This window comes from Odontesthes bonariensis, chromosome 1, assembly GCF_027942865.1.
Source record: "Odontesthes bonariensis isolate fOdoBon6 chromosome 1, fOdoBon6.hap1, whole genome shotgun sequence".
Classification (NCBI taxonomy): Eukaryota; Metazoa; Chordata; class Actinopteri; order Atheriniformes; family Atherinopsidae; genus Odontesthes; species Odontesthes bonariensis.
In genome coordinates this window covers 1,485,841-1,510,262 of record NC_134506.1, presented here as the reverse complement: position 1 = coordinate 1,510,262, position 24,422 = coordinate 1,485,841, and the positions used below count along the sequence as shown (strand labels likewise).

General features: G+C 41.7%; 1 protein-coding gene across 2 annotated transcripts in view; it reads left to right on the top strand.

Annotated features, from left to right (window-relative positions):
- The window catches only part of adamts17 (ADAM metallopeptidase with thrombospondin type 1 motif, 17), a 224,415-nt gene that overhangs the window by 145,294 nt on the left and 54,699 nt on the right, over positions 1-24,422 (top strand). For both annotated transcript variants that reach the window (XM_075458750.1, XM_075459484.1), the window contains 2 exons: positions 1,732-1,812; positions 20,439-20,593. In XM_075458750.1, coding sequence (XP_075314865.1) covers positions 1,732-1,812; positions 20,439-20,593 — 236 coding nt within the window. The remainder of the gene's footprint in view (positions 1-1,731; positions 1,813-20,438; positions 20,594-24,422) is intronic.

The following is a 24,422-nucleotide window of genomic DNA, read 5'->3' as shown; positions in this document are numbered from 1 at the left end:
GTGAAGAAGGAGCTGAGCCAGAAGGCGAAGCTCTCGATTTACCGGTCAGTCTATGTTCCTACCCTCACCTATGGTCACGAGCTGTGGGTAGTGACCGAAAGAACGAGATCTGAAATACAAGCGGCCGAAATGAGTTTCCTCCGCAGGGTGTCTGGGCTCTCCCTTAGAGATAGGGTGAGAAGCTCGGTCATCCGGGAGGGGCTCGGAGTAGAACCGCTGCTCCTCCGCATCCAGAGGAGTCAGATGAGGTGGCTCGGGCATCTGGTTAGGATGCCTCCTGGACGCCTCTCTGGTGAGGTGTTCCGGGCCCGTCCCACTGGGAGGAGGCCCCGGGGAAGACCCAGGACACGTTGGAGAGACTATGTTTCTCGGCTGGCCTGGGAACGCCTCGGGGTCCCCCCAGAAGAGCTGGAGGAAGTGGCCGGGGACAGAGACATCTGGGTTTCTCTGCTCAAGCTGCTGCCCCCGCAACCCGATCCCCGGACAAGCGGAAGATGATGGATGGATGGATGGATGGCATTCAAGGACACCAATGCAATATATCTCAAACCAGCAACATGAACCAGAAACATGCCTTCTAGGCTGTTAAAAACAGAATATAGAAACACAATACAAATCACAGCAACCCAGCAAAAATACAATGACAATAGAACACACTCAGTAGAACTTAACAGATGTTCAAAGAAATCCGGCAAGCAATAGCAACATCTAAAACTCACAGATCATCACAGTAATCACACCCTATTCCAACATTCTAGCAATTCGGCCCTGTCATACCAATTTTCCACCGAGAAAATCCTTCTTTAACTTTTTCTCCTCTCGCACACAAACCCCAAACACACGTTAGCCTAAACAAGCTCTTACCAGACTTTCATTCAGTTACGACAGCTCTCTTTTTCCAACATTAGCTTCTCTTTTATTCAAGGATTCTTTGTCATACCAGCTCACATGTACATGTTTATGGTACGAAATTTTATCTCAGGTCCCGGTTTAATAAGACTAATAAATAAGTGTATAACACAAGAGAAAAAAGAATAAGAAAGATATAAACAGCAGGAAAAAAATATATAAACAGTTAAGTACACACGTAAGAACAGGAAGTAGTCCGTAATATTGCACCTATGAGAATAGTCCTTCATGATACGGAGGGCCCTCCTCCTGCATCGTGATGTGTAGAGGTCCAAGGTGGTGGGAAGCCTGCTCCCCACAGTTCTCTGTGCAGCCTTTACCACCCTCTGCAGTGCCTTCCCCTCAGCAGCAGTGCAGCTGCAGTGCCACACGTGATGCAGGTGCAGAGGACGCTCTCCACCGTACAGTGGTAGAAGCCAGTGGCGGAGCTAGGCTTTTATCCGTGGGGTGCCCAACATCTACATACTACATCTTCGTCATTGTCTAGACAGGGTTCACTCTGATCCTAAACAACATATGGTTCGAGTAGTGTCAAGGCCCTGCTCTCACCACAATGTTAATTTTGCAATTATGAGCAATTATTGTTTGACAAATGTTTCTGTGCAAATCCAGGAATTTGCTTTTCTTGAACTTTAATGATGTTAATACACTAAACCACTGAACAAAAATAGAAATCTGCTATGAACTTATACAATAATTGTAGTATATTTTGTTATATAAACAAATTCAGTAGTGCAGTGGAACAGTCATTAGTCCATCAATGTATATCCACCTGTATATGCCAATGAATTTGTCTTCATCTTTTGCTTGTTTCTCTGTCAGGCTACATCGAGGCTGTGGTTATCCCTGCAGGTGCGTGGAGAATCAAAGTTATGGAGGACAAACCTTCACAGAACTTTCTAGGTAAATACACATTTGTTTAACGGGATGTCATTAAAGTTCTAGAAAATGATCAGTGTTAACTTTCAGACATAGACAGTAAACATATCTTTGATAATATTAATTCACTGTGACTTAATTTATATACTTACATAAATACTTGAATCTTATGTGGATGGACTGCTGACTTTTGAAGGATTTATATTTCTTTAAAAGTATTCACAAAAACAAGCAACGACAAAAACCACTGCATGTCAGGGAAGAACTGTCCATGATGTAAACTTTGGTTTATTTTAACACCTAAAGCACTATTCAGTTCAATTCAGTTTATTTATATAAGGGGTACAAAGACAGTGGCTCAGGCTAAGCAGGGACGGTGGTTAATCAATCAATCAATCAATCAATCAATCAATATACTTTATTAATCCCCGAGGGGAAATTACAAGTTTCAGTACAACACATCAGGACAGACAACACAAAACAAACACAACAGGGAGATGAGAGACCAAGGCAACGCAGCCCAAGTAATGAGAGCCGCCAGATAAGAAGGAAGGAACAACATTAGGTGAGAGGAGGAGAAAAAAAAATCATACTTCACACTTTACCCTTTATCAGGATACAGTTTGAGATCGCAAAAAAACCTCAGCACAAAAAAGCAACACATACACACACATCATTAAGCAATGGGACCAGTGAAGAGGTGAGGAGTTGCGTGTGTTTAGCCTAGAAATCTAGACGCCCCTAGCGACCGCAAATTGAATTTGCTCCGGGGCTAGTCTAGTCAGTTGTGGTCGTTTTGCGAGGCTGCAAATCGAAACTTAATCGGGCCAATCAAATCGTGAGGAGCGGGGTCGGAGGCCGGGCTACCTAGTGACGACAGAGGTGTTTCAGTGTGTAGTTCCAGAGAGAGGTAAACAATGGCTGCGCCCAGTGAACAGGCTTTCGATTTGGCTTTGGCAGCGACTCTAGAAAATTTAGATATACAGTTTTCTTTGCGAGACGAACAGATAACTGCACTTAAGTTTTTTTTTTTTTAAAAAGGACGTTTTCGGAGTTTTGCCCACCGGGTACGGTAAAAGATTAATTTACCAGCTTGCTCCGTTGGTCCGTCGCGCTGACTACGTAATCCTTCTTCATCGCTCTGATTGGTTGTTGCGCCATCCTATTGCGTGGCGTTGAGTGCAGAGGCAACTTGACAGACAACCGTTTATCCCGCTCACACTGCTATCCAGCGTCACTAGACCCCTGTACAGCTTTTTGCTGTACGGGTCTGGCTTGCTAGGCTAGCGTGTGTTATCAATGAGCATGTGTGTGTGTGCATGTGTGTGTGTTCAATAAGTCTGCGCAGAGTGTTGTATCAGGCGATTTGTCCTTGACAAAGTTGGAATATGTCAGCCAGTCCAGCAGATCTCACAGGAGTCTCAGGAAGGGGAGGGGGGAGCACATGGGAAAGAAGCATCATGTTTTCATAACAAACGTGGAGAACGATTTTGCAGCTGGCTACAAGGCCAGTGTGGGGCGCCGGATTGGAATAACAATTTAATTAGGTCAGACAGACACTGATTATGCCGTCTGTCTTTGTGTCTTTGCTGGTTGTCTCATGGCGAAAGTCCCGAATTCAGCCGAATTTGTGGGATGTGGACCCTTTCCGCCCGGTCCAAGTGATCAATCAACCATTCTCCCAGATTATTCCATTTCTCTTCTGAGTCCAGGAATCTCAGCCAGCCTGCGAACCTGTGTAAGGATCGCATCCAGCTTCCGATTCTGCTCACGTAGCATCTCAGTCTGAGCGTTGATTGCTCTTGTGACCCCATCGAACGCTGTCCACGTTCTCTTAATTTCGTGAAATACCAGGTATGCTCCAACTCCAAACAGCAGGAACCCGAGTACCATAAATCCGAATATGTACACGTCTTCGGCGTCCTCGACTGACAGCATCGCTAAACACACGATTCTCCACTTCCCCCAGGAGTCCATTGAGTATCCAGCGAAGAATGTCCCGTGGGGGCATGAGGGTTCTCCTTTCCCCAATTTTGCATTAGAGAAAATTTGATCAATAGTGTTGAGAGACCAGCTGACCAGATCCATCATACTTGAATTCGTCTGATATGTAAAAAGATGCTCCAAACACAGACACAGACACGCTGAGCAGGACAAAAAAGGGAGGGAGGAGCAGAGAGAAAATGCGACCTCTTCCACCGAGAGCAAGAATAGAAGAATAAATTGGGAAGGTGTAGAGAAGAAAAAGTTTAGTTGGAAAGAGCTGTGGAGTATGGAGGAAAGGAGTATTAGATTTTTGATAGGGGCAACATATGATGTGTTGCCAACTCCCTAGAACCTAAAACTCTGGGTAAATGGAGACCCGTTATGCTCGTTATCTTCAGGTACTGCAGCTCTAAGGCATATTTTGTCAGGTTGTAAGGTTAGTCTGTCACAAGGCCGGTATACATGGCGACATGACCAAGTATTAAGAAGCTTAGCTGCAGGTATTGAAGATAAACGAAGGCAGGTAAACTTAGGATGGTCTAAGGTGAAGAGAGTTGCAATTCAGTTTGTTCAAGAGGGGGAGAAAGTTAAAAAGACGATAAGGAGGCACGGCAGCTTGGAGGATGCTTGTGATTGGGAGATGCAGGTAGATTTAGGAAATAAGCTTGTTGTTCCCCAGGAGATAGCCTCTACAAATCTAAGGCCTGATATAGTTTTGTGGTCTAGGAGTAGAATGAGATTCTATTTCATAGAGCTGACTGTTCCTTGGGAGGAATTAGTAGCAGAAGCATATGAAAGGAAAAAGCTTAGATATGTGGAGTTGGGGGCAGAAGCAGAGCAGCGAGGATGGAAAGTTAGGATCTGTCCAGTGGAAGTAGGATGTAGAGGATTTGTTGCAAAGTCTGTTGTCTCGTTGTTGAGAGAGCTGGGTGTAAGTGGACAGAGTGTGAGGAAAATAGTGAAGGAAATGTCAGATGAGGCAGTAAAGTCCAGTCAGTGGATTTGGATTACAAGAAGCAATAGCAGCTGGGGGCCCAGCAGGGGGAGCACTTAGGGTAAACAGACTTTTGGAAAAAGCAAAGAAGAAGTTCAAGATATTTAAGTGGTTGTGGCCCATGTGAGCCTTTTGAAACCAGGCGGCCATTTTAGGTGAGTTGGCTTTGACTGAGTTGTATGGCTTTGTTTTTGCTGGCATTGTTAGTGACTGTAGGACTGTTTAGGTGAGTTTGTCTGCTGAATCTGCTTGTGTGTCTTGTCCTGCCTCCACCTCTGGCACCCTCTATACTTTCATTACCCAGCCCGAACCAGGGTTTGAATCCCATTCCTACTTATCTTTACCTCTTTTATTTCTCCCGCTACCCGAACTAGGGTTTGCATCCCCACCCCGCTGTAACTGGTGTGCAGTTGGTGAGAGGCTGAGGTAGCTTGTGGCTGTGAAAAAAAAAAAGGAAAAAGATGGTCGTTGTGGTGTGAGGAGCAGTGATGGCTGGCATTAGGGGGGTGACTCTGGGACGCCAGTGGTCATTGTCTAGCCTCCTGGAGGTATCGTGGGCCCAACTAGACGAAACACTGATGAAAGGAGGTCCCCACCTGATAACCCCAATGATACGTTGGTCAGCATTGCTCACTGATCTATAGGGAGTATAGGGAATTATTCACTGAGTCTTGTCCATTTTTTTCTTTACCACAAGTTTCGTGTGTTTACCTTAAACCCACAAAGCACTTTTTCAAATATCTCCAATTACAAAGTTTTATAATGTCTAAACAGGTTAATAGTTTGGAGCTACCACCTTTATCTACAGTGGAAGACATCTGTAGGTGCCGTCTGAATTATTTCCAGAACCCCCTCCATCAGTTATATTACACCTATTGGCTTCCTATTGATTTATGCATCATTTATAAAATTCTCTTTTTCGAGGCCATCAACAACTTCGCCCCTCTGTATCGTTTTTGAGCTGCTTCACAGTAACATACCCAGCCGTACTCTTAGGTCCTCCTCTGGAACGCCCCTGGAACTCTCTGCCACAGGACATGAAATATTTCAATTCTTTTACCTGCTTCAAATCCCGCTTTAAAACTCACCTTTTCAGACCAGCATATTATTTTTAACCCTGGGGCTGGAATGATCTCACTGTTGCACATTATTGCTGTTTAATTATATTACTATGATTTTGATTGATAGATTTTGCACTTTGATTCTTCTGATCTTATATTTTGTACAGTGAATTTTGAGTGTCCTGAAAGACCCCTTTAATTAAAATGGATTATTATTTTAATTTAATTTCATGATATTGAAGGTCCACAGTCAACAGCCCTCTTTCCCAGCACATGCTATACAAAGGGGAAAAAATATTTTATTCATGATACTCATCTCCACAACTTGGAAATATCATAACTTAAAAAAGCTGGATAAGTCACTTATTTCTTTCTGAATTCTATGAGAGGACCAACGGCACTGCTATTCTGATTCACTTTAATGGATTGTTCAAACCCGGCCGAACTGTGTCAGATCCTTCTGGCACTTTCAATTGCCTTGTGTACAAACTGTTCTCTACAAATAAACTTGCCTTGCCTTGCCTTGCCTGGTTGATTTGTCATTGTCTCTGGTAAATTGCAAGATTTAAGAAAAAACCCAATAAGGATGACAATAAGGTTACAAACTAAATTATCTATGTCCTTCCTAAATGTTGAGGAGTACCATGAATTCTAGAATGCACCGCTGAGGGTAGCAGCACGTTGGAGTAGCTCTGTACCTCACATTGAGATTTTTTCTTTTTTCTAAATTTCATTCCCGTTTTTTCTTGGAAGAAATTGCGTTTTTTGAACAACTGTTCCTTCCTGCCTTGGATGCTGTGCAGCTGGATTGATTTTTCCCAATGCTTTTGTATATTTTGCTCTTTTGTTATGATGCATAACCATAGCAACAAGGTGGTTTACAACAGGGAGCAGCTGATTAACATTGGAAAAGCAGAAATAATTCGACAACTGAAGCCAGAAATCCCACTGGAATTGAAAAGGAGGCATTGTAGATGCAGAGCAGGAGCAAAGAGGAGAGAAAGAAAGAAGAAGTTCAAACCATCTCTGCCATCCATCATCATGGGCAATGTAAGATCGTTAGCTAACAAGTTGGATGAACTTCTAGCCTTGACAAGGACTCAGCAAGAATATCGGGAATGTAGCATTATGTGTTTTACTGAGACATGGCTGCAGGATCATATCCCCGACTCCAGCGTCTCTCTGCCGGGCTTCCTGACTGTACGAGCAGATCGAGATTTAAAGAGTAGCAGGAAAAGGAAAGGGGGTGGATTGGCAGTGCTTGTGGTGTCACCCAGGACATGTTACTGTGAAGAGTCGTCTCTGCAGTCCTGACATTGAACTATTGGCAGTAAGTTTTCGTCCATATTATTTGCCAAGAGAGTTCACCAGTGTTGTTTTGGTGGCTGTTTACATTCCACCCTCAGCTGTTGCCGACACTGCTTGTGATGTCATCAGTTCCGTTGTTGCTAAGATACAGACACAACACCCCAATTCTTTTGTGGCAATATCTGGTGATTTTAATCATGCCTCACTCTCTGCTACACTGCCAACTTTTCAACAGTTTGTCAGCTGCTCTACCAGAGAAAACAAGACATTGGATTTGTTTTACACAAATGTCAAGGATTCATACATTTCCAAATCAAGACCTCCCCTGGGTAAATCAGATCACAACCTTGTTTTTCTCTGTTCAGCATATAAACCCCTTGTCCAGAGACTACCTGTCACAAAAAGGACTGTTAGAAAGTGGTCAGAGGAAGCTGAAGAAGCCTTACAGGGTTGTTTTGATGCAACCGATTGGATTTCTCTTTGTAAGCCACATGGAGAGGACATTAATGCCATGAATGAGTGTGTGACTGACTATATAGACTTCTGTGTGGACAACACCATCCCCACCAGAACAGTGAGATGCTTCCCTAATAACAAACCCTGGATCACCAGTGAGCTAAAGGAACTATTGAACAAGAAAAAAAGAGCTTTAGGGAGCAAGACAGGGAGTTACTGAGGTGTATACAGAAGCAGCTCAAAGTCAAGATCAGAGAGAGCAAGGAGGTGTATAGAAAGAAGCTTGAGAGTAAACTGCAGAGGAACAATATCAGAGATGTGTGGTCAGGAATGAAGAAGATCACAGGCCTCAAGCAGAGGGAGGATCGGATGGATGGAAGTCTGGACAGAGCAAATGAGCTGAACACATTCTTCAACAGGTTCAGTTCAGGAACAAGCTCACCATCCTCCCCTCCTGTTCCCAGCCAAAGAGACATCCCACCCTCCTCTGACTCACAGCTTTCCTGTAACATCTCCACCTCCACCTCAGTCATGGATTCTTCTGCTTCCACTAGTTTGTCTTCAACCAAATCAGGAGATGCTGCTGTCCCCTTTGCCTCCCCCTCCCACTTTTCTGTTTCTAGAAGTCAGGTGAAGAGGCAGTTGGAGAGACTAAACCGGAACAAGGCTGCAGGTCCAGATGGTGTCAGCCCCCGAGTCCTGAAGGCCTCTGCAGAGCAGCTCTGTGGGATTCTGCAACACCTTTTCAACCTTAGCTTGACCCAAGAGAAGGTACCACTGTTGTGGAAGACATCCTGTCTGGTTCCGGTACCAAAGAAAACTCACCCTTCAGACATCAATGACTACAGACCTGTTGCCCTGACATCCCACATCATGAAGGTCCTGGAGAGACTCCTGTTGACCCACCTGTGTAAGCAAACCAGCACATATCAGGACCCCCTGCAGTTTGCTTATCGCCATGGAGTTGGAGTTGAAGACGCTATCATACACCTGCTTCAACAAACCCACCGTCATCTGGACAAAGCAGGCAGCACTGTGAGGATCATGTTCTTTGAATTCTCCAGTGCATTTAACACAATTCAGCCTGATCTGCTTCGTCTGAAACTCCAGAAGACTCAGGTGGAGGCCTCAACAATCACATGGATTAATGACTACCTGACAAACAGACCACAGTTTGTCAGACTGAAGAATTGTGTGTCTAACCAGGTGATCAGCAGCACAGGAGCACCACAGGGGACTGTACTCTCACCATTCCTTTTCACTCTGTACACTTCAGACTTCCAGTACAAGTCAGACTCCTGTCATCTACAGAAATATTCAGATGACTCTGCAGTTGTCAGGTGTATCAGAGATGGACAAGAAGCTGAGTACAGAGAGCTGGTGGACCGCTTTGTGGCATGGTGTGGGAACAATCATCTCATCTTGAATGTTAACAAAACAAAGGAGATGATTGTAGATTTCAGGAGAAACGGGGTCAGATCAAACCCTGTTTCCATCATGGGAGAAGAAGTGGAGGTGGTTGAGGAATACCTTGGTGTTCATGTGGACAACAGACTGGACTGGAGACACAACAGTGAAGCCATCTACAAGAAAGGACAGAGCAGACTGTACTTCTTGAGGAAGCTAAGGTCCTTCAAGGTTTGCAACAAGATGTTGCAGATCTTCTACAAGTCTGTTGTTGAGAGCGTCATTTCCTCTTGCGTCATCTGTTGGGGCAGCAGCATCAGAACCGGGGACCTAAAAAGACTCAACAACCTGATAAGGAAGGCTGGTTCTGTTCTGGGGACGACTGTGGAACCTCTGGAGACAATAATGCAAAGAAGGATTTTGCATAAAATCAAGAGAATTATGGACAACCCTGAACATCCTCTCCATGAGACTGTTATCGGAAAACAGAGTCTCTTCAGTCAAAGGCTTCTTCAGTTTGGATGCAAAACGGACCGCTACAGGAAATCTTTCCTGCCTACAGCCATCAGCATCTATAGTAACTCCTTGATTTAATTGAGTTACATCAACATTTAATTTCCCTCTGGGATAAATAAAGTATTTTTGAATTTGAATTTGAATATCATACTAGGTGGAATGTAATCTACTCCAAGATTCTGCACTGGATAGAGCAGCAAGCATTTCTCCAACTAAATTGGCAAAGGTTTTGCATACTTTAGCCAAATAGCCTGGTCTGACAAACCCACAGAGATACACATATGCCACAAAAAAAAAAACATATTTTCTCCCATGTACACCATATTCATATCCAAACAGAATGATGGACACTCCCTATCAAATCTTTTTTTCTATCAAGGTATTGTAATATCAGATTTGACTTTTAATTATCAACAAACAAAGCTAAACAAAGCTATTAAATTATTATAATTAGATAATTATTACGAGTTATTAAATCTAATTAAATTACACAATTTCTTGTGGCCTTACTAAATGTCAGTGACATCAGTTGTACTTAATATCCCATGAGGCGTGTTATTACTGTATGAGGGAGCATACGGTAACTAGCCTCAGAGCTTGCACTAGCACACAGCAAACTGAATACTTGACTGGCAATTCGCAAACTTACAATTTGTGTTTCCCTTGTCTGCAGTTCAGCCAAGGACAGTGCATATGGATCCATCTTTCAGGCACATTCTCATCATAAGTCATGTGTTGAACTGACCTGGTTATTAAAACACCAGCCAACTGGTAAATATCATATGGAAAATAGGTCAGAAGAAAATTCAGCCTGATTCTTTTCACATAAAGGGTCCATAACACTCCAGCAAAGGGAACAGGTTCTGATTGTGTCCCCCTTTTAAAAGAAATTCCGATGGATTTCAGAGATGTGGATTCAACTCATTCAAATTTTTTTTGTCCAATGGTGAACTTTATTTGAAAGTAGGAAGACAGGAAAGAGGGCAGAGAGAGTAGAAGAAGTTATGCAGCACTCGGCTGCACGGGGGAACTACAGCCAACAAGTATAGCTCAACAATACGACATTGGATTGGATTATGACGGTATTACAATTATTTGGGTTATAATTGGCTTGAATTGGATGAATCTTTGAAGTGCCTTGAAATGACATTTGGTTTGATTTGGTGCTTTATGAATAAAACTGAACTGAACTTAAATGATGTGGAATGCTTCTTTCCTGTAGTTTTACAAAGCCAGAATGTTAAATGGTTTTGTAACATATTTGTGATTTGTTTTGTAAAATATAACTTGAAATTGAAATTGATTAAATAAATTAAATATATCCATTGTCATTCAAATTAGGTAGAGAAAAAATATGGAATCACTTAATTGTGAGGAAAACAATGTTTGTCCCAGCTCCTTGACATGTTTTTCAGTTTCCACCATAAATCTGGACTGTTTACTGGCCATGTCACTGAGTTGATATGTCTTTCCTGAAGAAAATCTTGAATGCTCTGTGCTTAGTGGAGAGATGCATTATTATTCGAAGAATATGAGCTCAGCATCCCAAAACCTCCTTTCGATTGATGGCATGAGAAAAGTGTTCAGAATTTCAGAGTCCACCTGTGCATTTCCTGTAGAGGTAATGACTGTCATCTCCCCTGGCCCTTTACCATCAAGCCCATATCATCCTTCATTCCTTTTTTTCCCCGTTGCATTTCCTGTTTTAAAACATAGTGGTTTCAGTTTTCAATCCTGGCGCTTTGACGTCTTCCTTGGTCAACCTGTCCGTTTCCCGTTACCACCCTATTGTTTTAATTGACATATCTCATGTCTCAGGCTCAGCTCCTTGTTAGCCAGAGACTCATAAAACTGGACTTATTCCATTTTAATGTGATAAACCACCATCAATTCACTTTCTGTCCATTTGTTCTGAATTGGATTTCAAGAATTTGTTCGCAGAACACTTTTTTTTTTTTTATTTACTTTTTTTATTGCAATTAATTCTCAATACAAGCATGTGTACCAGTGTACACTTACAATCATAAGTCAATACATGTTACATGCTTCTTAAATCGTATTTTAAAGAACTTTACAATACATCATATACCGTATATAGTCACAAAGCAAAAACATTAAAAAAAAAAACACACAAAACAAGGAGAAAAAAAAAACAAAAAAAACACAACCACCACAGTAATTTCATTTCTACACGTATAAGGGCTGTTAGATAAAATTGCAGATAATATTTTTAAGTTCAATTGCTTTCTTGCTTGTCATTTTATTAAGTGAGCTACAGTATGTATTTAACTCTTTCTCAAATACTATAAAGTGAGGGAACGTTTTTAGAAATCTAGTTTTATGAATAAAGAATTTACCTAAAATTATAACAACATTCACCATATAATTCTCGTCTGAGTTTCCCCTTGTGGTGCCAAATAGTATTTCTTCAGCTGTAAGTCTAGGCCCAGGTATTGCCAACCAGTTCATCACAGCAACCCAAAAACTTTGTGTTACCATACATTCACTGAAAATGTGTACAGTTGCATCCATTTCTTTCTTGCAGAACACACACAGTTCTAAGTCTATATTAAATCTGTGGTGAAGCAATTCTTTTGATGGATAAATGTTATTCATGGTTTTAAAATGCACCTCTTTTGCTTTTGGAGGAATAGGGAACTTCAAAAATTTAGTCCTGAGTGTAACTAATTGACTTTCAGTGAAACAAGTTGTCTTTCTTATTGGTCTCACCGGGTAAAATTCTTCTCGGAAGCATTCTCTTATAAAGTTGTTTGTATTTTTAATATCTAGTAGGTGCACACCTTTCACACTTAAACCAGGTAACTTGGGATGTAAACTGTCATATTTCAAATGATTTTGGATAGTTTTAATCAAACATTCAGGGATAGCTTTAATGATGTTGTTAAATTGACGTTTCGGTGGAGTAAACCCATACTTAACACAAAATGTATTATACGAGAAAATGTTCCCTTCAGCATCCAAAATATCCAATATGGACCAAATATTATTTTCTTTCCATTCTTTTATATACAAGGATTTACGACTCAATGTAACATATCTATTATTCCAAATAGGGGAAGAATGGGGTGTGAAGTTGTGCTTGTATATAAGTTTCCAGTACATTAGAACTTGCTGGTGAAAGTCTGACAATTTGATGGGTAATTTTGGAGTGGCAAAGTCACATGACAGGAGATAAGGCAAACCACCAACTCTATTAAACAACAGTCTGGGTATACAGTACCAAAAGGCTTCACTGTTTTTCAAATACTCCTTAATCCAGTTAAGTTTAATCATACCATTTAAACAGTTAAAGTCTATGACTTTTAACCCCCCCTCTTTAAAGTCTTTGACAATGTATGCTTTTTTTAAATAGTGGGCTTTATTCCTCCATACAAAGCTGAAATTAGCGTGATTAATCGCTTTGATTTCATCTTTTGGGATGGCTAAGGAATGTGAAGGATAGATGCATCTAGATAAAAATTCCATTTTTGTTAGGTATACCCTGCCAAAAACAGACAAGTCTCTTTGCTGCCACATGTCCAGCCTTGTTTTCCCCTTCTGAATGGTGTCTGTTATATTAAGCTTGATTCTTCTCTGTTTGTCATTAGTTATGTGAATGCCCAAGTATTTTATTTCCTTTTTAACTGGTATACTATTAATGACCAACTCTTCACATTGTTTGATAGGCATGAGCTCACATTTGGTGAGATTAAGGTGCAACCCTGAGGCTTTGGAGAATCTTTCAATCCCTTTAATCGCCACTGGGATTTGATGTTTATCCCTCAGAAAAATTGTTGTGTCGTCCGCTAATTGACTAATGATGAGCTCTGTGTCCTGCACACGGAGTGCTGCTAGTTTTGTGTAATTTTTAATATGAATAGCCAACATTTCTACTGCCAAGATAAATAAGTATGGGCTAATTGGACAGCCTTGTCTAACCCCTGCTTGAATTGGAAAACGTGTAGTTGTTCCGCTGGGAAGAGCAACATTTACAACTATTTACAGTAGCGAACCGTGAGCACTACGGCTGGGCCTTCACCTCAGCCCTCATTGCTGAAGAAAAAAAAAAATCATTGCGGGAAAAAAGGCTATCCAAGCTAGCCACAACCTTGGTCTCGTCTTCCGACAAAATTTAATTTCCTTCGGGATTAATAAAGTATCTCCAATCTAATTAAATAAATGAAAAACGAGCACAGACCGCTCATACAGTCAATGGCACGCACCCATAGAAAAAATACACACTCACACACACTATCGACTGCTAACAACCATGATCAGTAACCTACACAAACCCAGACACATAATGGCTCAGCGGCCAGCAATCGGATAAACCAATGAAGTGAATCAATCCTGTGAAAGAATGAAAGCAAGTGAATGAAACCTGCACTCACCCATTATGAAGTTAACTCTGCCAGCCATATAATCTTGCCCCTGCTCAGCCAACTCCTTGACGTCGGGTATGTTTGGTAACGTTACTGCGGCTAGCATTAGCAACGAGGCTGCTAGGCTTGCTAAATCGGTAAGCATTAGGCTACTGAAGAAAGCTAGTCTTTTTAGCTACGTTATATTATCATCTTTCTTCTCGGCTATAAGTTAACCTTTGTTTACGGCCACTGGCCCTAACCTGACGCGCTAGCTGTCAAATCACCGGAAGTTTTCACCGGAAGTACTGGCGCACACACAAAAGTTTGAACGTCAACCGCTCCACTCTGCACGCTTTTTGGACTTCACGAAGGCCTACGATCTTTTTTTTTTGTCCCGCCCACTTCAAATCAAACCGTGATTGGTCAATTTTCCCATCACTCTCCAAACCAAAACACATAACTTGGCCTTCCCCGAGATGCGTGAAGTCCTAACCAATTAATGAGCCGGTTAATCTTGCTTCGATAGAGATGGACGATTCTGATTGGATAGTATGTTTCAGGACAGTAACCCTTTCATTGCCGATGTGAATTTGACAGTAAACTTAACTTTGGAACATAGATTAGCGAGAATGTAGTATTAAATGTATTGTATTAAATTAAATGAGAGTGATTGAGTTTTTTTATGTATACATATATTATTATTTAATACTAATATGTTTTTGTTCAGAATTTTTTAAGGCCTTCTCTGAAGGCGTAGAAGGCCCTGAGGGTTCCCCTCTGACTATTTATGTCCTTATAGCATGTCTTGACAAAATTACAGAACCCATTCCCAAATCCAAAGTATTCAAGAGACTGAAGGAGGAAGTTATGTTCTAAAGTATCAAATGCTTTGAAAAAATCTAAGAAGAGTATAAAACCTTCATCTTCTATCATATCACTGTAATCTATAATGTCCTGAATTAACCTGATGTTATTATGAATAGATCTATTCTTCATGAAGCCTGACTGAGACTCACTAACACATTGTTCAATACCTGTTTTAAGACAGTTTGCAAAAACATAAGTTAAAATCTTGTAGTCTGTTGTGAGAAGTGTAATAGGTCTTCTATTATCTAAAACCATTGAATTTTTCCCTGGTTTGGGAATTAGTATTATAATCCCCTGTTTCATGGTTGGGGAAAGTGTGTGACTGTTTAATATGTCAAGGAAAGTGTGGAAAAGAAAATGGCGCAAGACTGGCCAAAAATGTTTGTAGAAATTGGCAGTTAAGCCATCAACACCTGGAGATTTGTTCATTTTAATTTTACTGATAACTGCATCCATTTCTTGAATTTGTAACTCTCCATCACAAGTGTCCCTGAATACTTCTGTAATTTGTGGAATGTGGTGTTTCATGCCTTCAAAGAAAGTGAGTGTCTCGTTCTCTGAGCACTTTGCAGTATACAGTTGTCTATAGAAAGTTAGAATCTCTTTAGAAATAACATTTTGATCCTTGCATAGGTTATTATCAATCAATAAGGAACTTATTTCATTCCTTTGCTGTCTGGTTTTTTCAAGGCGACAGAAATATGCTGAGTTTTTTTCCCCCTCTTCAATCCATTTAGCCCGAGATATAACAGAAGCACCTTTTGCTTTTCTAGCATACATATCATCCAACTTTGTCTGCAGTGTCAATAGAGTTTGTTTGTCATTATCTGTAAGTGTGGGCTTGTTGCATGTAGTGTTCAGCTCCTTAATGAGTTTCAGTTCCTCCTGTCTTTGGGACATTTTAAGATTTTTACTGTAGGCAATTGAATATTGCCTGATTTTATACTTACAGAATTCCCATTTCTGTATGTAAGAGGAAAAGTCATCCATATCTCTAACCTCTTTTATAAGTTGCTCAATACCTGTACAGTAACCATCATGTGAAAGTAACTCTGAGTTGAATTTCCAGTAACCCTTAGAATGAAATTGTTGTTCAGGGGGTTTTAGTACCAGAGATATAACTGAATGATCTGTCAGTGGAGCTGCTGACATGTTAACCTCAGACACCAGTCCTAAAAGAGGGTCTGATAGCAACCAGTAATCCAACCTAGACCTATGATTCCCATTTGGTTGAACCCAAGAAAATTGTACTTTGTTACCATTGTAGTGCCTCCATGCATCTTGTAGCGCATTTGAATGACAGAATTCTTGGAATGTCTTATTCGGTGTGAAAGTATGGCCTCTTGGGGGAGACCTATCCAACCATTCATCGTTTACCACGTTAAGATCCCCTCCTAATAAAACATTTTCGCACTGGTAAGATAGTTTGCATCTCTCTATTTCGTTTGATAAGACCTTTAACAAGTCCAGATTCTTCTGTCTGTTGTTGTACCCATACACATTCAGTAAAATGAGCCTTGAGTCATTTAAGTCCATCACTGCAATCAACCAATGTCCATGTTCGTCTGCCTTTACATGCAAGTGTTTCCCAGAACAGTTATTTGGCAGAATTGCCACTCCTCCTGACCGTTCTGTGCCATGACTGAAAAAAATCTTCTCTCCCCATTGCTGTGTCCAAAATGTTTCATCCTCCCTCATAGAATGCGTCTCCTGTATAAACGTGAAAGTACTTTTCTGCCCTTTGCAAAACAAAAACAAAGCTTTCCTTTTCGTGTTGTCTTTAAGACCCCTTACATTTAAAGATATAACAGAAACTTCTGTGGTAAACGACATAAACAAAATGATTTAAATAAAATAAAATAAAATGATAGAGCCAAACAGGCTACTCTAGTGGCTTTAACTCAAGCACCTGCCGTTGAAGAAACAGTAAGATTTTACTTTCAGCAACGCCCCTAATAAACATTTTCCTCCCTTTATTTATTTTTTTTATCAAAGTCAGCTGGTATACCGTTCACCTCTCCTATTCCCGAATGCGTTGTCCGTTGATGAATCCGAAGGGTCCTCTGAAGAACGCCTTCATCCCCTGCTGCCTCGCTCTCTCAATCTTTGGCCAGAGCACACTGAGCGCATCGCGTTCCGCTTTGGTGAGGTCCTCTTTGAAGCGTACCGTCATCTCGGCGCACACCCTGTCGTCCTTCGCTTGTTTCCAAAGTGCGTCACGGTGGGTTCTTGAGGTGAATTGTAAGATGATCTGACGAGTTTTTCCTGGTTTCGGTTTGCCCAGTCTGTGAACCGTGCCCAGAATTATATCCAGTTTGTGTGACCATTCTGGTATCATCCTTGAAATTAGCTCTGCTACCACCTGTCGGGTATTCTCCCCCTCCGTTTCGGCGAGCCCATTCAGTCGGAGGTTCCACCTTCTTTAATATCGCTCCAATTCCTCGGTTTTCTCTTTCAGCTCCAAATTCTCTTTCTGTAGTTCCCGCACAGCAGTTTCAAGTACTTTGGTCTTTTCTTGTTCTTCTTTAATGTTCGCGGAGTTAAACTCTGCTGTCTTTGCGACGTTAGCTATCATGATGTTGTTCTGTTTCAGCTGTATACCGAAGCCCTCTACTAATGCCGTTAAGTTCTGGATAGCAGCTAGGACGTCACCATTAGACACGGATTCCTGCATTATTTTCGGCATTCCCTTTTGTTTCTTAGCTGAGCCAGTGGCATAGGATGGAGGGCTGTGTTGTCGTCTTCTTACCACAGTGCCACTTGCTTCCATATCCTCAGTTTCTTCTTGGTGACCGTTAATGTTAGCTTCGTTAGCCGAAGCTTCGTTAGCCGAAGCTTCGTTAGCCGAAGCTTCGTTAGCCGACGCTAGGCTCACCTCAGCCCCTATTTCCAGCGTTGACTTTATTTCACTTCCCGAGGCTTGAAATTCCTTGAACATCATTTTTCCGGCTTCAGCTGACTAAAAATTCGGTAAACTTTGGGAGAATATTTCAATTTTGCAGCAATTTGGGGCTAGGCTTGCAGAGCATACCAAAGGCGCGACTGCTCAGCACGCCATCTTGCCGGGTCTCCTCTGTTCGCAGAACACTATGTTGCCAATGTGGAATTATGAAACCAAAATACAAAAATAGCAGAGCATTTATATTATCATGCATTATGTTTTCCACAGACATGGTACATCTAAATATTCCATTTACCAATATAAAAGCTTTTTTGTTGTCTTTTTTTTGCTTTTCTTTTTCAGTAACTTTAGGGATGCTTAAATATACAATTTACTAATTTGTATCTCATCAGGTTATCAAATATTCTGTACCCAGAATTAAGACATACCTTTGATTCTGACCAAAACTGTTTGAGTTTCAATTCAACACTACTGTAGAATATAAGTAGGCTATATAGATAAACAGATCATTGGGGCCTGCCATAGCATTGCATAGGAGAGCACTGCATAGCATTGCGAAGTAATGCATGGCAAGGCACCTATTACTTTACCTGACTCCCGCCCTCTGGTATTCGCATACCATCTGGGACGAGCCTACAACCGACATGATTTCAAATGGGGCTATTTTTTCTAAAACTCGTGCATGTGATTGGATGAAGAATCTGTCCGTCATCTTGACTGACACGCCACTGCAGCCACTCCCAATGACTCAACCCGTGACGTAGCTCAGAGCTTACCTGACTCCCGCCCTCTGGAGCATGAATGGGCGGCCATAACGCCGCCCATTCATCCAAAGTCCCACCCAGCGATTAATGATTGGCTCTGATTATTTTCTAATCGGACGAAACACATATGACTCCCAGGCTCCTCAGATGGTTGTGTGAGGAAAGGGAACGCCCCCGCGTGTAGTTGGTGAACGCAGCCAGATGACGTGAGTCAGGTTACCTATTACTATTCCGTTGGCAAAAGTCTATGGGATTTAACATTGAAAACGTATCTCTTTATTTATTTATAGGTAGGCTATATTTATTCTTCCGTCCACATTAATGCGGGCCCTATGGGCCTGCACATCCCAACAATATATATATCAAAACGACCGGTTCGATGAGTTTTCACGGGCTATTACTTTTATTGAAGATTGGAGTTACCATGGCGACGTAATAAGCAAAAAACAGCCCCCCAAAGCCCCCCTAGGAATAAACAGGGGGATGACCTGGAAAAATCATAAAAAAACCCAAAATTTTAAGCAGTTACTGTGTCATCATGTATTAGCCTAGAAACGCCATTCAAATGTCAGTTTGTAGATACGTCCGTGCTGTGTTCAGAAGTGAAGACGCCATGTCGATACCTGCTACGGATTTCCCACAGCATGCCTCCAAGCGACCCAAAGTTTTGGCCAAAATCTGCAAAATTTGAATTTTTAGAGCACAACTGCCATTTCATTAGAGTCTGGGAAGAGCAAGAGTTCTGACCTCAGATTCATTTTCGAATCGCCCTCACGCCTACAAATATCGCTCCACTGCCATTATGTACTGTCATAATATAGGCACGCATGTTGGGATTCATAAAATGTTTTCATATTTCATCTAGGGCTGACCGTTTGCTCTCAGAGCCCCTCAGAGCAAAGTGATGTCGGGGCTCAAAGACCTCAAATCCCCATTTTAATTCATCCAATTCTCAGAATCTCAGCAGCTCCTGCAGCCCTTCTTTCTCTCATCCGTGCTTTCACTGTGAATGTGCTACAGATCTGAAACGCGGGAATATTGAAGTCCAAAGGCGTCCCTCGCTCATTCTGCGAGAATTTTTTCCGTAGCTCTTACGGTTTCCGAATGGGAAGCATCTGTTCGTAGAGGTTTTTTGTCTCTGAGAAGCCTGGGTCTCATATAATTAGTGAAGCAGCAGCTGGGGAGGGAGATTAATTACCATATAAACAAGGCTATTAGTGGCCCAGACAGTCCTTTGCCCATTTAAAGGGACAGTTGGCCGCTTTAAAGTGACAGTTTGCCGCTTTAAAGGGACAGTTCGCCTCTTTAAAGGGACAGTTCGCCTCTTTAAAGGGACAGTTGGCCGCTTTAAAGGGACAGTTCGCCGCTTTAAAGGGACAGTTCGCCTCTTTAAAGGGACAGTTCGCCTCTTTAAAGGGACAGTTCGCCTCTTTAAAGGGACAGTTTGCCGCTTTAAAGGGACAGTTCGCCTCTTTAAAGTGACAGTTTGCCGCTTTAAAGGGACAGTTCGCCTCTTTAAAGGGACAGTTCGCCTCTTTAAAGGGACAGTTGGCCGCTTTAAAGGGACAGTTTGCCGCTTTAAAGGGACAGTTCGCCTCTTTAAAGGGACAGTTGGCCGCTTTAAAGGGACAGTTCGCCTCTCTAAAGGGACAGTTCGCCTCTTTAAAGGGACAGTTCGCCTCTCTAAAGGGACAGTTCGCCGATTTAAAGGGACAGTTCGCCTCTTTAAAGGGACAGTTCGCCTCTTTAAAGGGACAGTTCGCCGCTTTAATTTTTTTAATTTAAACGGCTTTGATGCCATTTAGGCTTGAATGCTTCTTGTTTAGGCCTTGCGAACCTTTCCTGAGCAGCCGTGATTGGTTGAGCGATACGCACACTTTGGCAGGCCCCTTCTAAATTTCTTCAGAAATTTTCTAGTTTATAATCAAATCCATGACAAAAAGCAATTGATATGCAACATTAGAATGAGCTGTATGTGTGCCAAAAACCATATTGTGATTGAAAATAGAAGCTCTTTCTTTACAGCCTTAAAGGACAGCAACAGATCCATCAACAGCGACTGGAAGATTGAGCTTCCAGGAGAATTTGAGCTGGCTGGGACCACCGTGCGCTATGTTAGAAGAGGACTGTGGGAGAAGATGTCTGCTAAGGGACCTACTAAGTCTCCCTTACATCTGATGGTAAACAAATAAGTTAACAGGAGGTTGCTAAATGTTAGCAAAAGCTGTTCCATGGCTAACACGACTTACACTGAAAAAACGGGAGAAGTGGGCTTGTTCAATTTATAAATATGCAGTTCAAATATAAAACGCAACTGATTTATGTTCCCCTTCTAATTCAGTTCAGTTTATTCATATAGCGCCAAATTACAACAGATGTCACATCAAGGCACTTCAATAATATCATCTAATTCAAGCCAATTGGAATTCAATTCATTGTAATCATAATTAATTTAAAAATAATTCGATTCATTCATATAGAGCCAATTCAAAAACAATTTCCTAGCTAAGGAAACCAACAGATTGCACTGAAACTTGTTTTCAGTCCAATCTCCCGTCCTGAGCGTGCCTGAGGCGACTGTGGAGAGAAACGACTCCCTTTGAACAGGAAGAAACCTCTGGCAGAACCAGACTCAGGAAGGGTGGCCATCCGCCTCCACCAGCCGGGGTTTGAGAAGACAGAAAAGAGGGGACAACAAACACTGTAACACCATTCAAAGGATATCTGTTGGAACAGGGAAACACGAGTTAATGACCACAAAAATGTCACATATACATAAAGAGAGTAAAGTGAGGAAAGGTGTGACAGATGAGGCCCCCCAGCAGGCTGGGCCTATAGCAGCTTAACTATGGGATGTTTCAGGATCACCTGAGCCATCCCTAACTATAAGCTTTATCAAAAAGGAAAGTTTTAAGCCTGGTCTTAAAAGTGGAAAGGGTGTCTGCTTCCCGGACATTTACTGGCAGCTTATTCCACAGGCAAGGGTTAAACACATCTCAGTAGTGTAGAATTTTCTTAATCACGAGGGATGTAACATCTTCATGCCTCAGTTATGTTAGCAACTAAGGAAGAAGTACATTTTTGTCTGGAAACTCCGCCTCCTCGGAAAACGTTAACATCGCGAAACGATCCGCCATTTTCTCACCCACTGGCCTATGGATACATTACTGTGGACGTGGAGTGCTCTATATAAGGTAAATGCAATTAAAACTTATTATATTTCGGTCAGAGTTAGAGGTAGTCACTTTAGATGCATTGTTTTCAGTATGTAGTTTTTTTACCTGTAACATCGAGCAACAGAGTGAATGCAAGGGTTAGCTAACAATCACTGTAGTTAGCAATGCTAATGCCCGCGAATATCTTATTATGTATGTAAATCTTTTGCAAAATTGTATCGTGTGTTTTTGTAGTGTGAAATATTAGATATTTAGTTAGTACAACTCAGCTCGTCTTTGCTCTTCAGAAGGATGATTTTGGAGGTAATAGTGAGCATTAGTTGGGGTAACACGGGGTAATAGCTAACCCAGGCATGTTAGCTGCCACCACATGGAAAGTCAAGGTCGCCAAACATAACCATTTTTGGTATTTAGTTTAATTTTATGTTAAATATCTAAATATGGACTTACATCAACCAGAGCTCACAAACGTTGTATTTGGTTTTGTCAGGTTGCTAAATACCTTGTTATTTTTAAACTCAATTTCATCAGACCCTGGTAAGCTTGTTTTAACATGCAAAAAATGAGAATAAAAACATTCTCTAAAGTTTCATCACGAGTGAGAATAATAAGATTAAAAATAATGTATCTTTTCTTCTTTTCTGGATAGGTGTTTGGTGTTTCTATGGTTGAGACCTGTGACCTTGAGTGTTTCAAAGGCTCTGTATTAAATGGTAAGTATTGCTCAAATACTTTTGTCAATTTACTTAATGTAGTTTAAGTAGATTTTTGAGACTTTCTGGCAACCTGGCTATGATGATACCGATTTCTGAAAGATTTACCTATAACATTTTGCATGCGTGCTGATAGACTCAGACCTGACCTTCAACAATCATATCAAATCAGTCACCAAATCAGCCTTTTATCAACTTAAGAACATATCCAGAATTAAGGGTTTCATGTCCCAAACAGATCAGGAGAAGCTGATTCATGCTTTCATCTCCAACAGACTTGACTACTGTAACGGTCTTCTGACTGGACTCCCCCAAAAGAGTCTCAAACAGCTGCAGCTCATTCAGAACGCTGCAGCCCGAGTTTTAACCAGAACAAAGAGATCACATCACATCACCCCAGTTCTCAAGTCTTTACATTGGCTCCCGGTCAGATACAGAATAGATTTTAAAGTTCTGCTGCTCGTCTACAAATCACGGAATGGTTTAGGTCCAGAATACATGAATGACATGCTAGCTAGAGCCTGGCTCGGGCCGGATTTTTCTGTCCAAGCCCGGCCCTCAACCGACAAAAGTTCTCAAATCTGACCCGAGCCCGAGATTAATTAAAATATTTGTGTCCGAGCCCGCCGGAAGCCCGAGACCAGTGACCAACGCAAGACGGCGCACCCTAATCAGTAAATACACATTGGTGACAGCGCACCATTATCCACCATAATCCATTATAGCTTAAAGCTTTCCACACAGTGGATTTCCCCCTCTCATTTTCCACGACTTTCAGTTCTCCAGAAGCTATTTTTCTTTTAATGTCCTCCATAGCGCGTCCAGCCAACTGAGCCCGGCTGCACTGATCGCACGTGTTTAATGTAAAGTTGTTCGAATGTTCGATATGCGTGCGTGCGCACCGAGCATGCACAGACCACAGATGCACACAGATGCATGCTGCACAACATGAGGCACGAATAGCCTACCAACATTTTCATTTATGCATATTCAATTATTTATGTTTATCACAAAAACTGACATTTGCAATGAACTGAAACCTGTCCTCTGGCTGTTTATAATTTTCACGATGTCTGCTTGCTTTCGAGCCCGACCCGAGTCCGACAAGACATTCTAATTTTTTGTCCGAGTCCGGCCCGGCCCGTCGGGTTCCGACCGGGCCCGTCGGGCTTCGGTCGGGTTGCCATACTCTAATGCTAGCAGAGTATAAACCCAGTAGAGCTCTGAGATCTGCTGACTCAGGTCAGATAGTGGAGCCCAGAGTTCAAACTAGACACGGTGAAGCAGCTTTTAGCTGTTATGCTGCACACAACTGGAACAAACTACCAGCAGAACTGAAATCAGCCCCAACTGTAAGCACTTTTAAATCCAGGTTAAAAACATTTCTCTTTCGGAGTGCTTATGGTTGAGTTTATATCTTTCTTTTTCCCCTCTTCTTTAATTGCTTTTAACTGTGTTTTTAATTTTAATTTTATTTTTTTCTCTTTAAATTGCTGCTTTATGCTGTTCTTTTAAATGCCTTGTCTTTATGTAAAGCACATTGAGTTGCCTGTGGTATGAAATGCGCTGTATAAATAAAGATGCCTTGCTTTGCTTTTGCTTTGCTGTGAGCTATATTTGCAAGAATTTGTATTTTCAATTTATTACGTCCACTCCTAGATAAAATTAGTGCAGTTTAATGCAACAGTCTGGCAATACATCCTTATTCACAAAGATGGTTATGTTTAGCATTGGTTGAAACTGTCTTAAAGAAGTGTTTCTGGTATATATTCTAACCTGGGTGTACTTAAAGGGGATAGAGAATCAAAATCATCTTTTTCACGTTTTTGGTGTTAGTTCTGAGTCTTCCCGCTGTGGGGAGTACACACGAAGTGCCAGCAAGTGTCTGAACCTCTGTTTCAAGTACTCCCCTTTTTTTAATATCCCCCAGAATATTCCCCAATCCGTTTTTGTGAAAAAGTGATGTCACTTTTTCAGCAATCGCCCCCCCACACCCAAATCCACAGCCACCCCGTTTCAGACACGCCCCTTCGGCGAGAAACAGGAACAGGTGTGCCTTCCAAGGCTGTGAAAGCGGACTACGATCGTTACATATTCTTCCCCGGAAAGCAATGTTCACG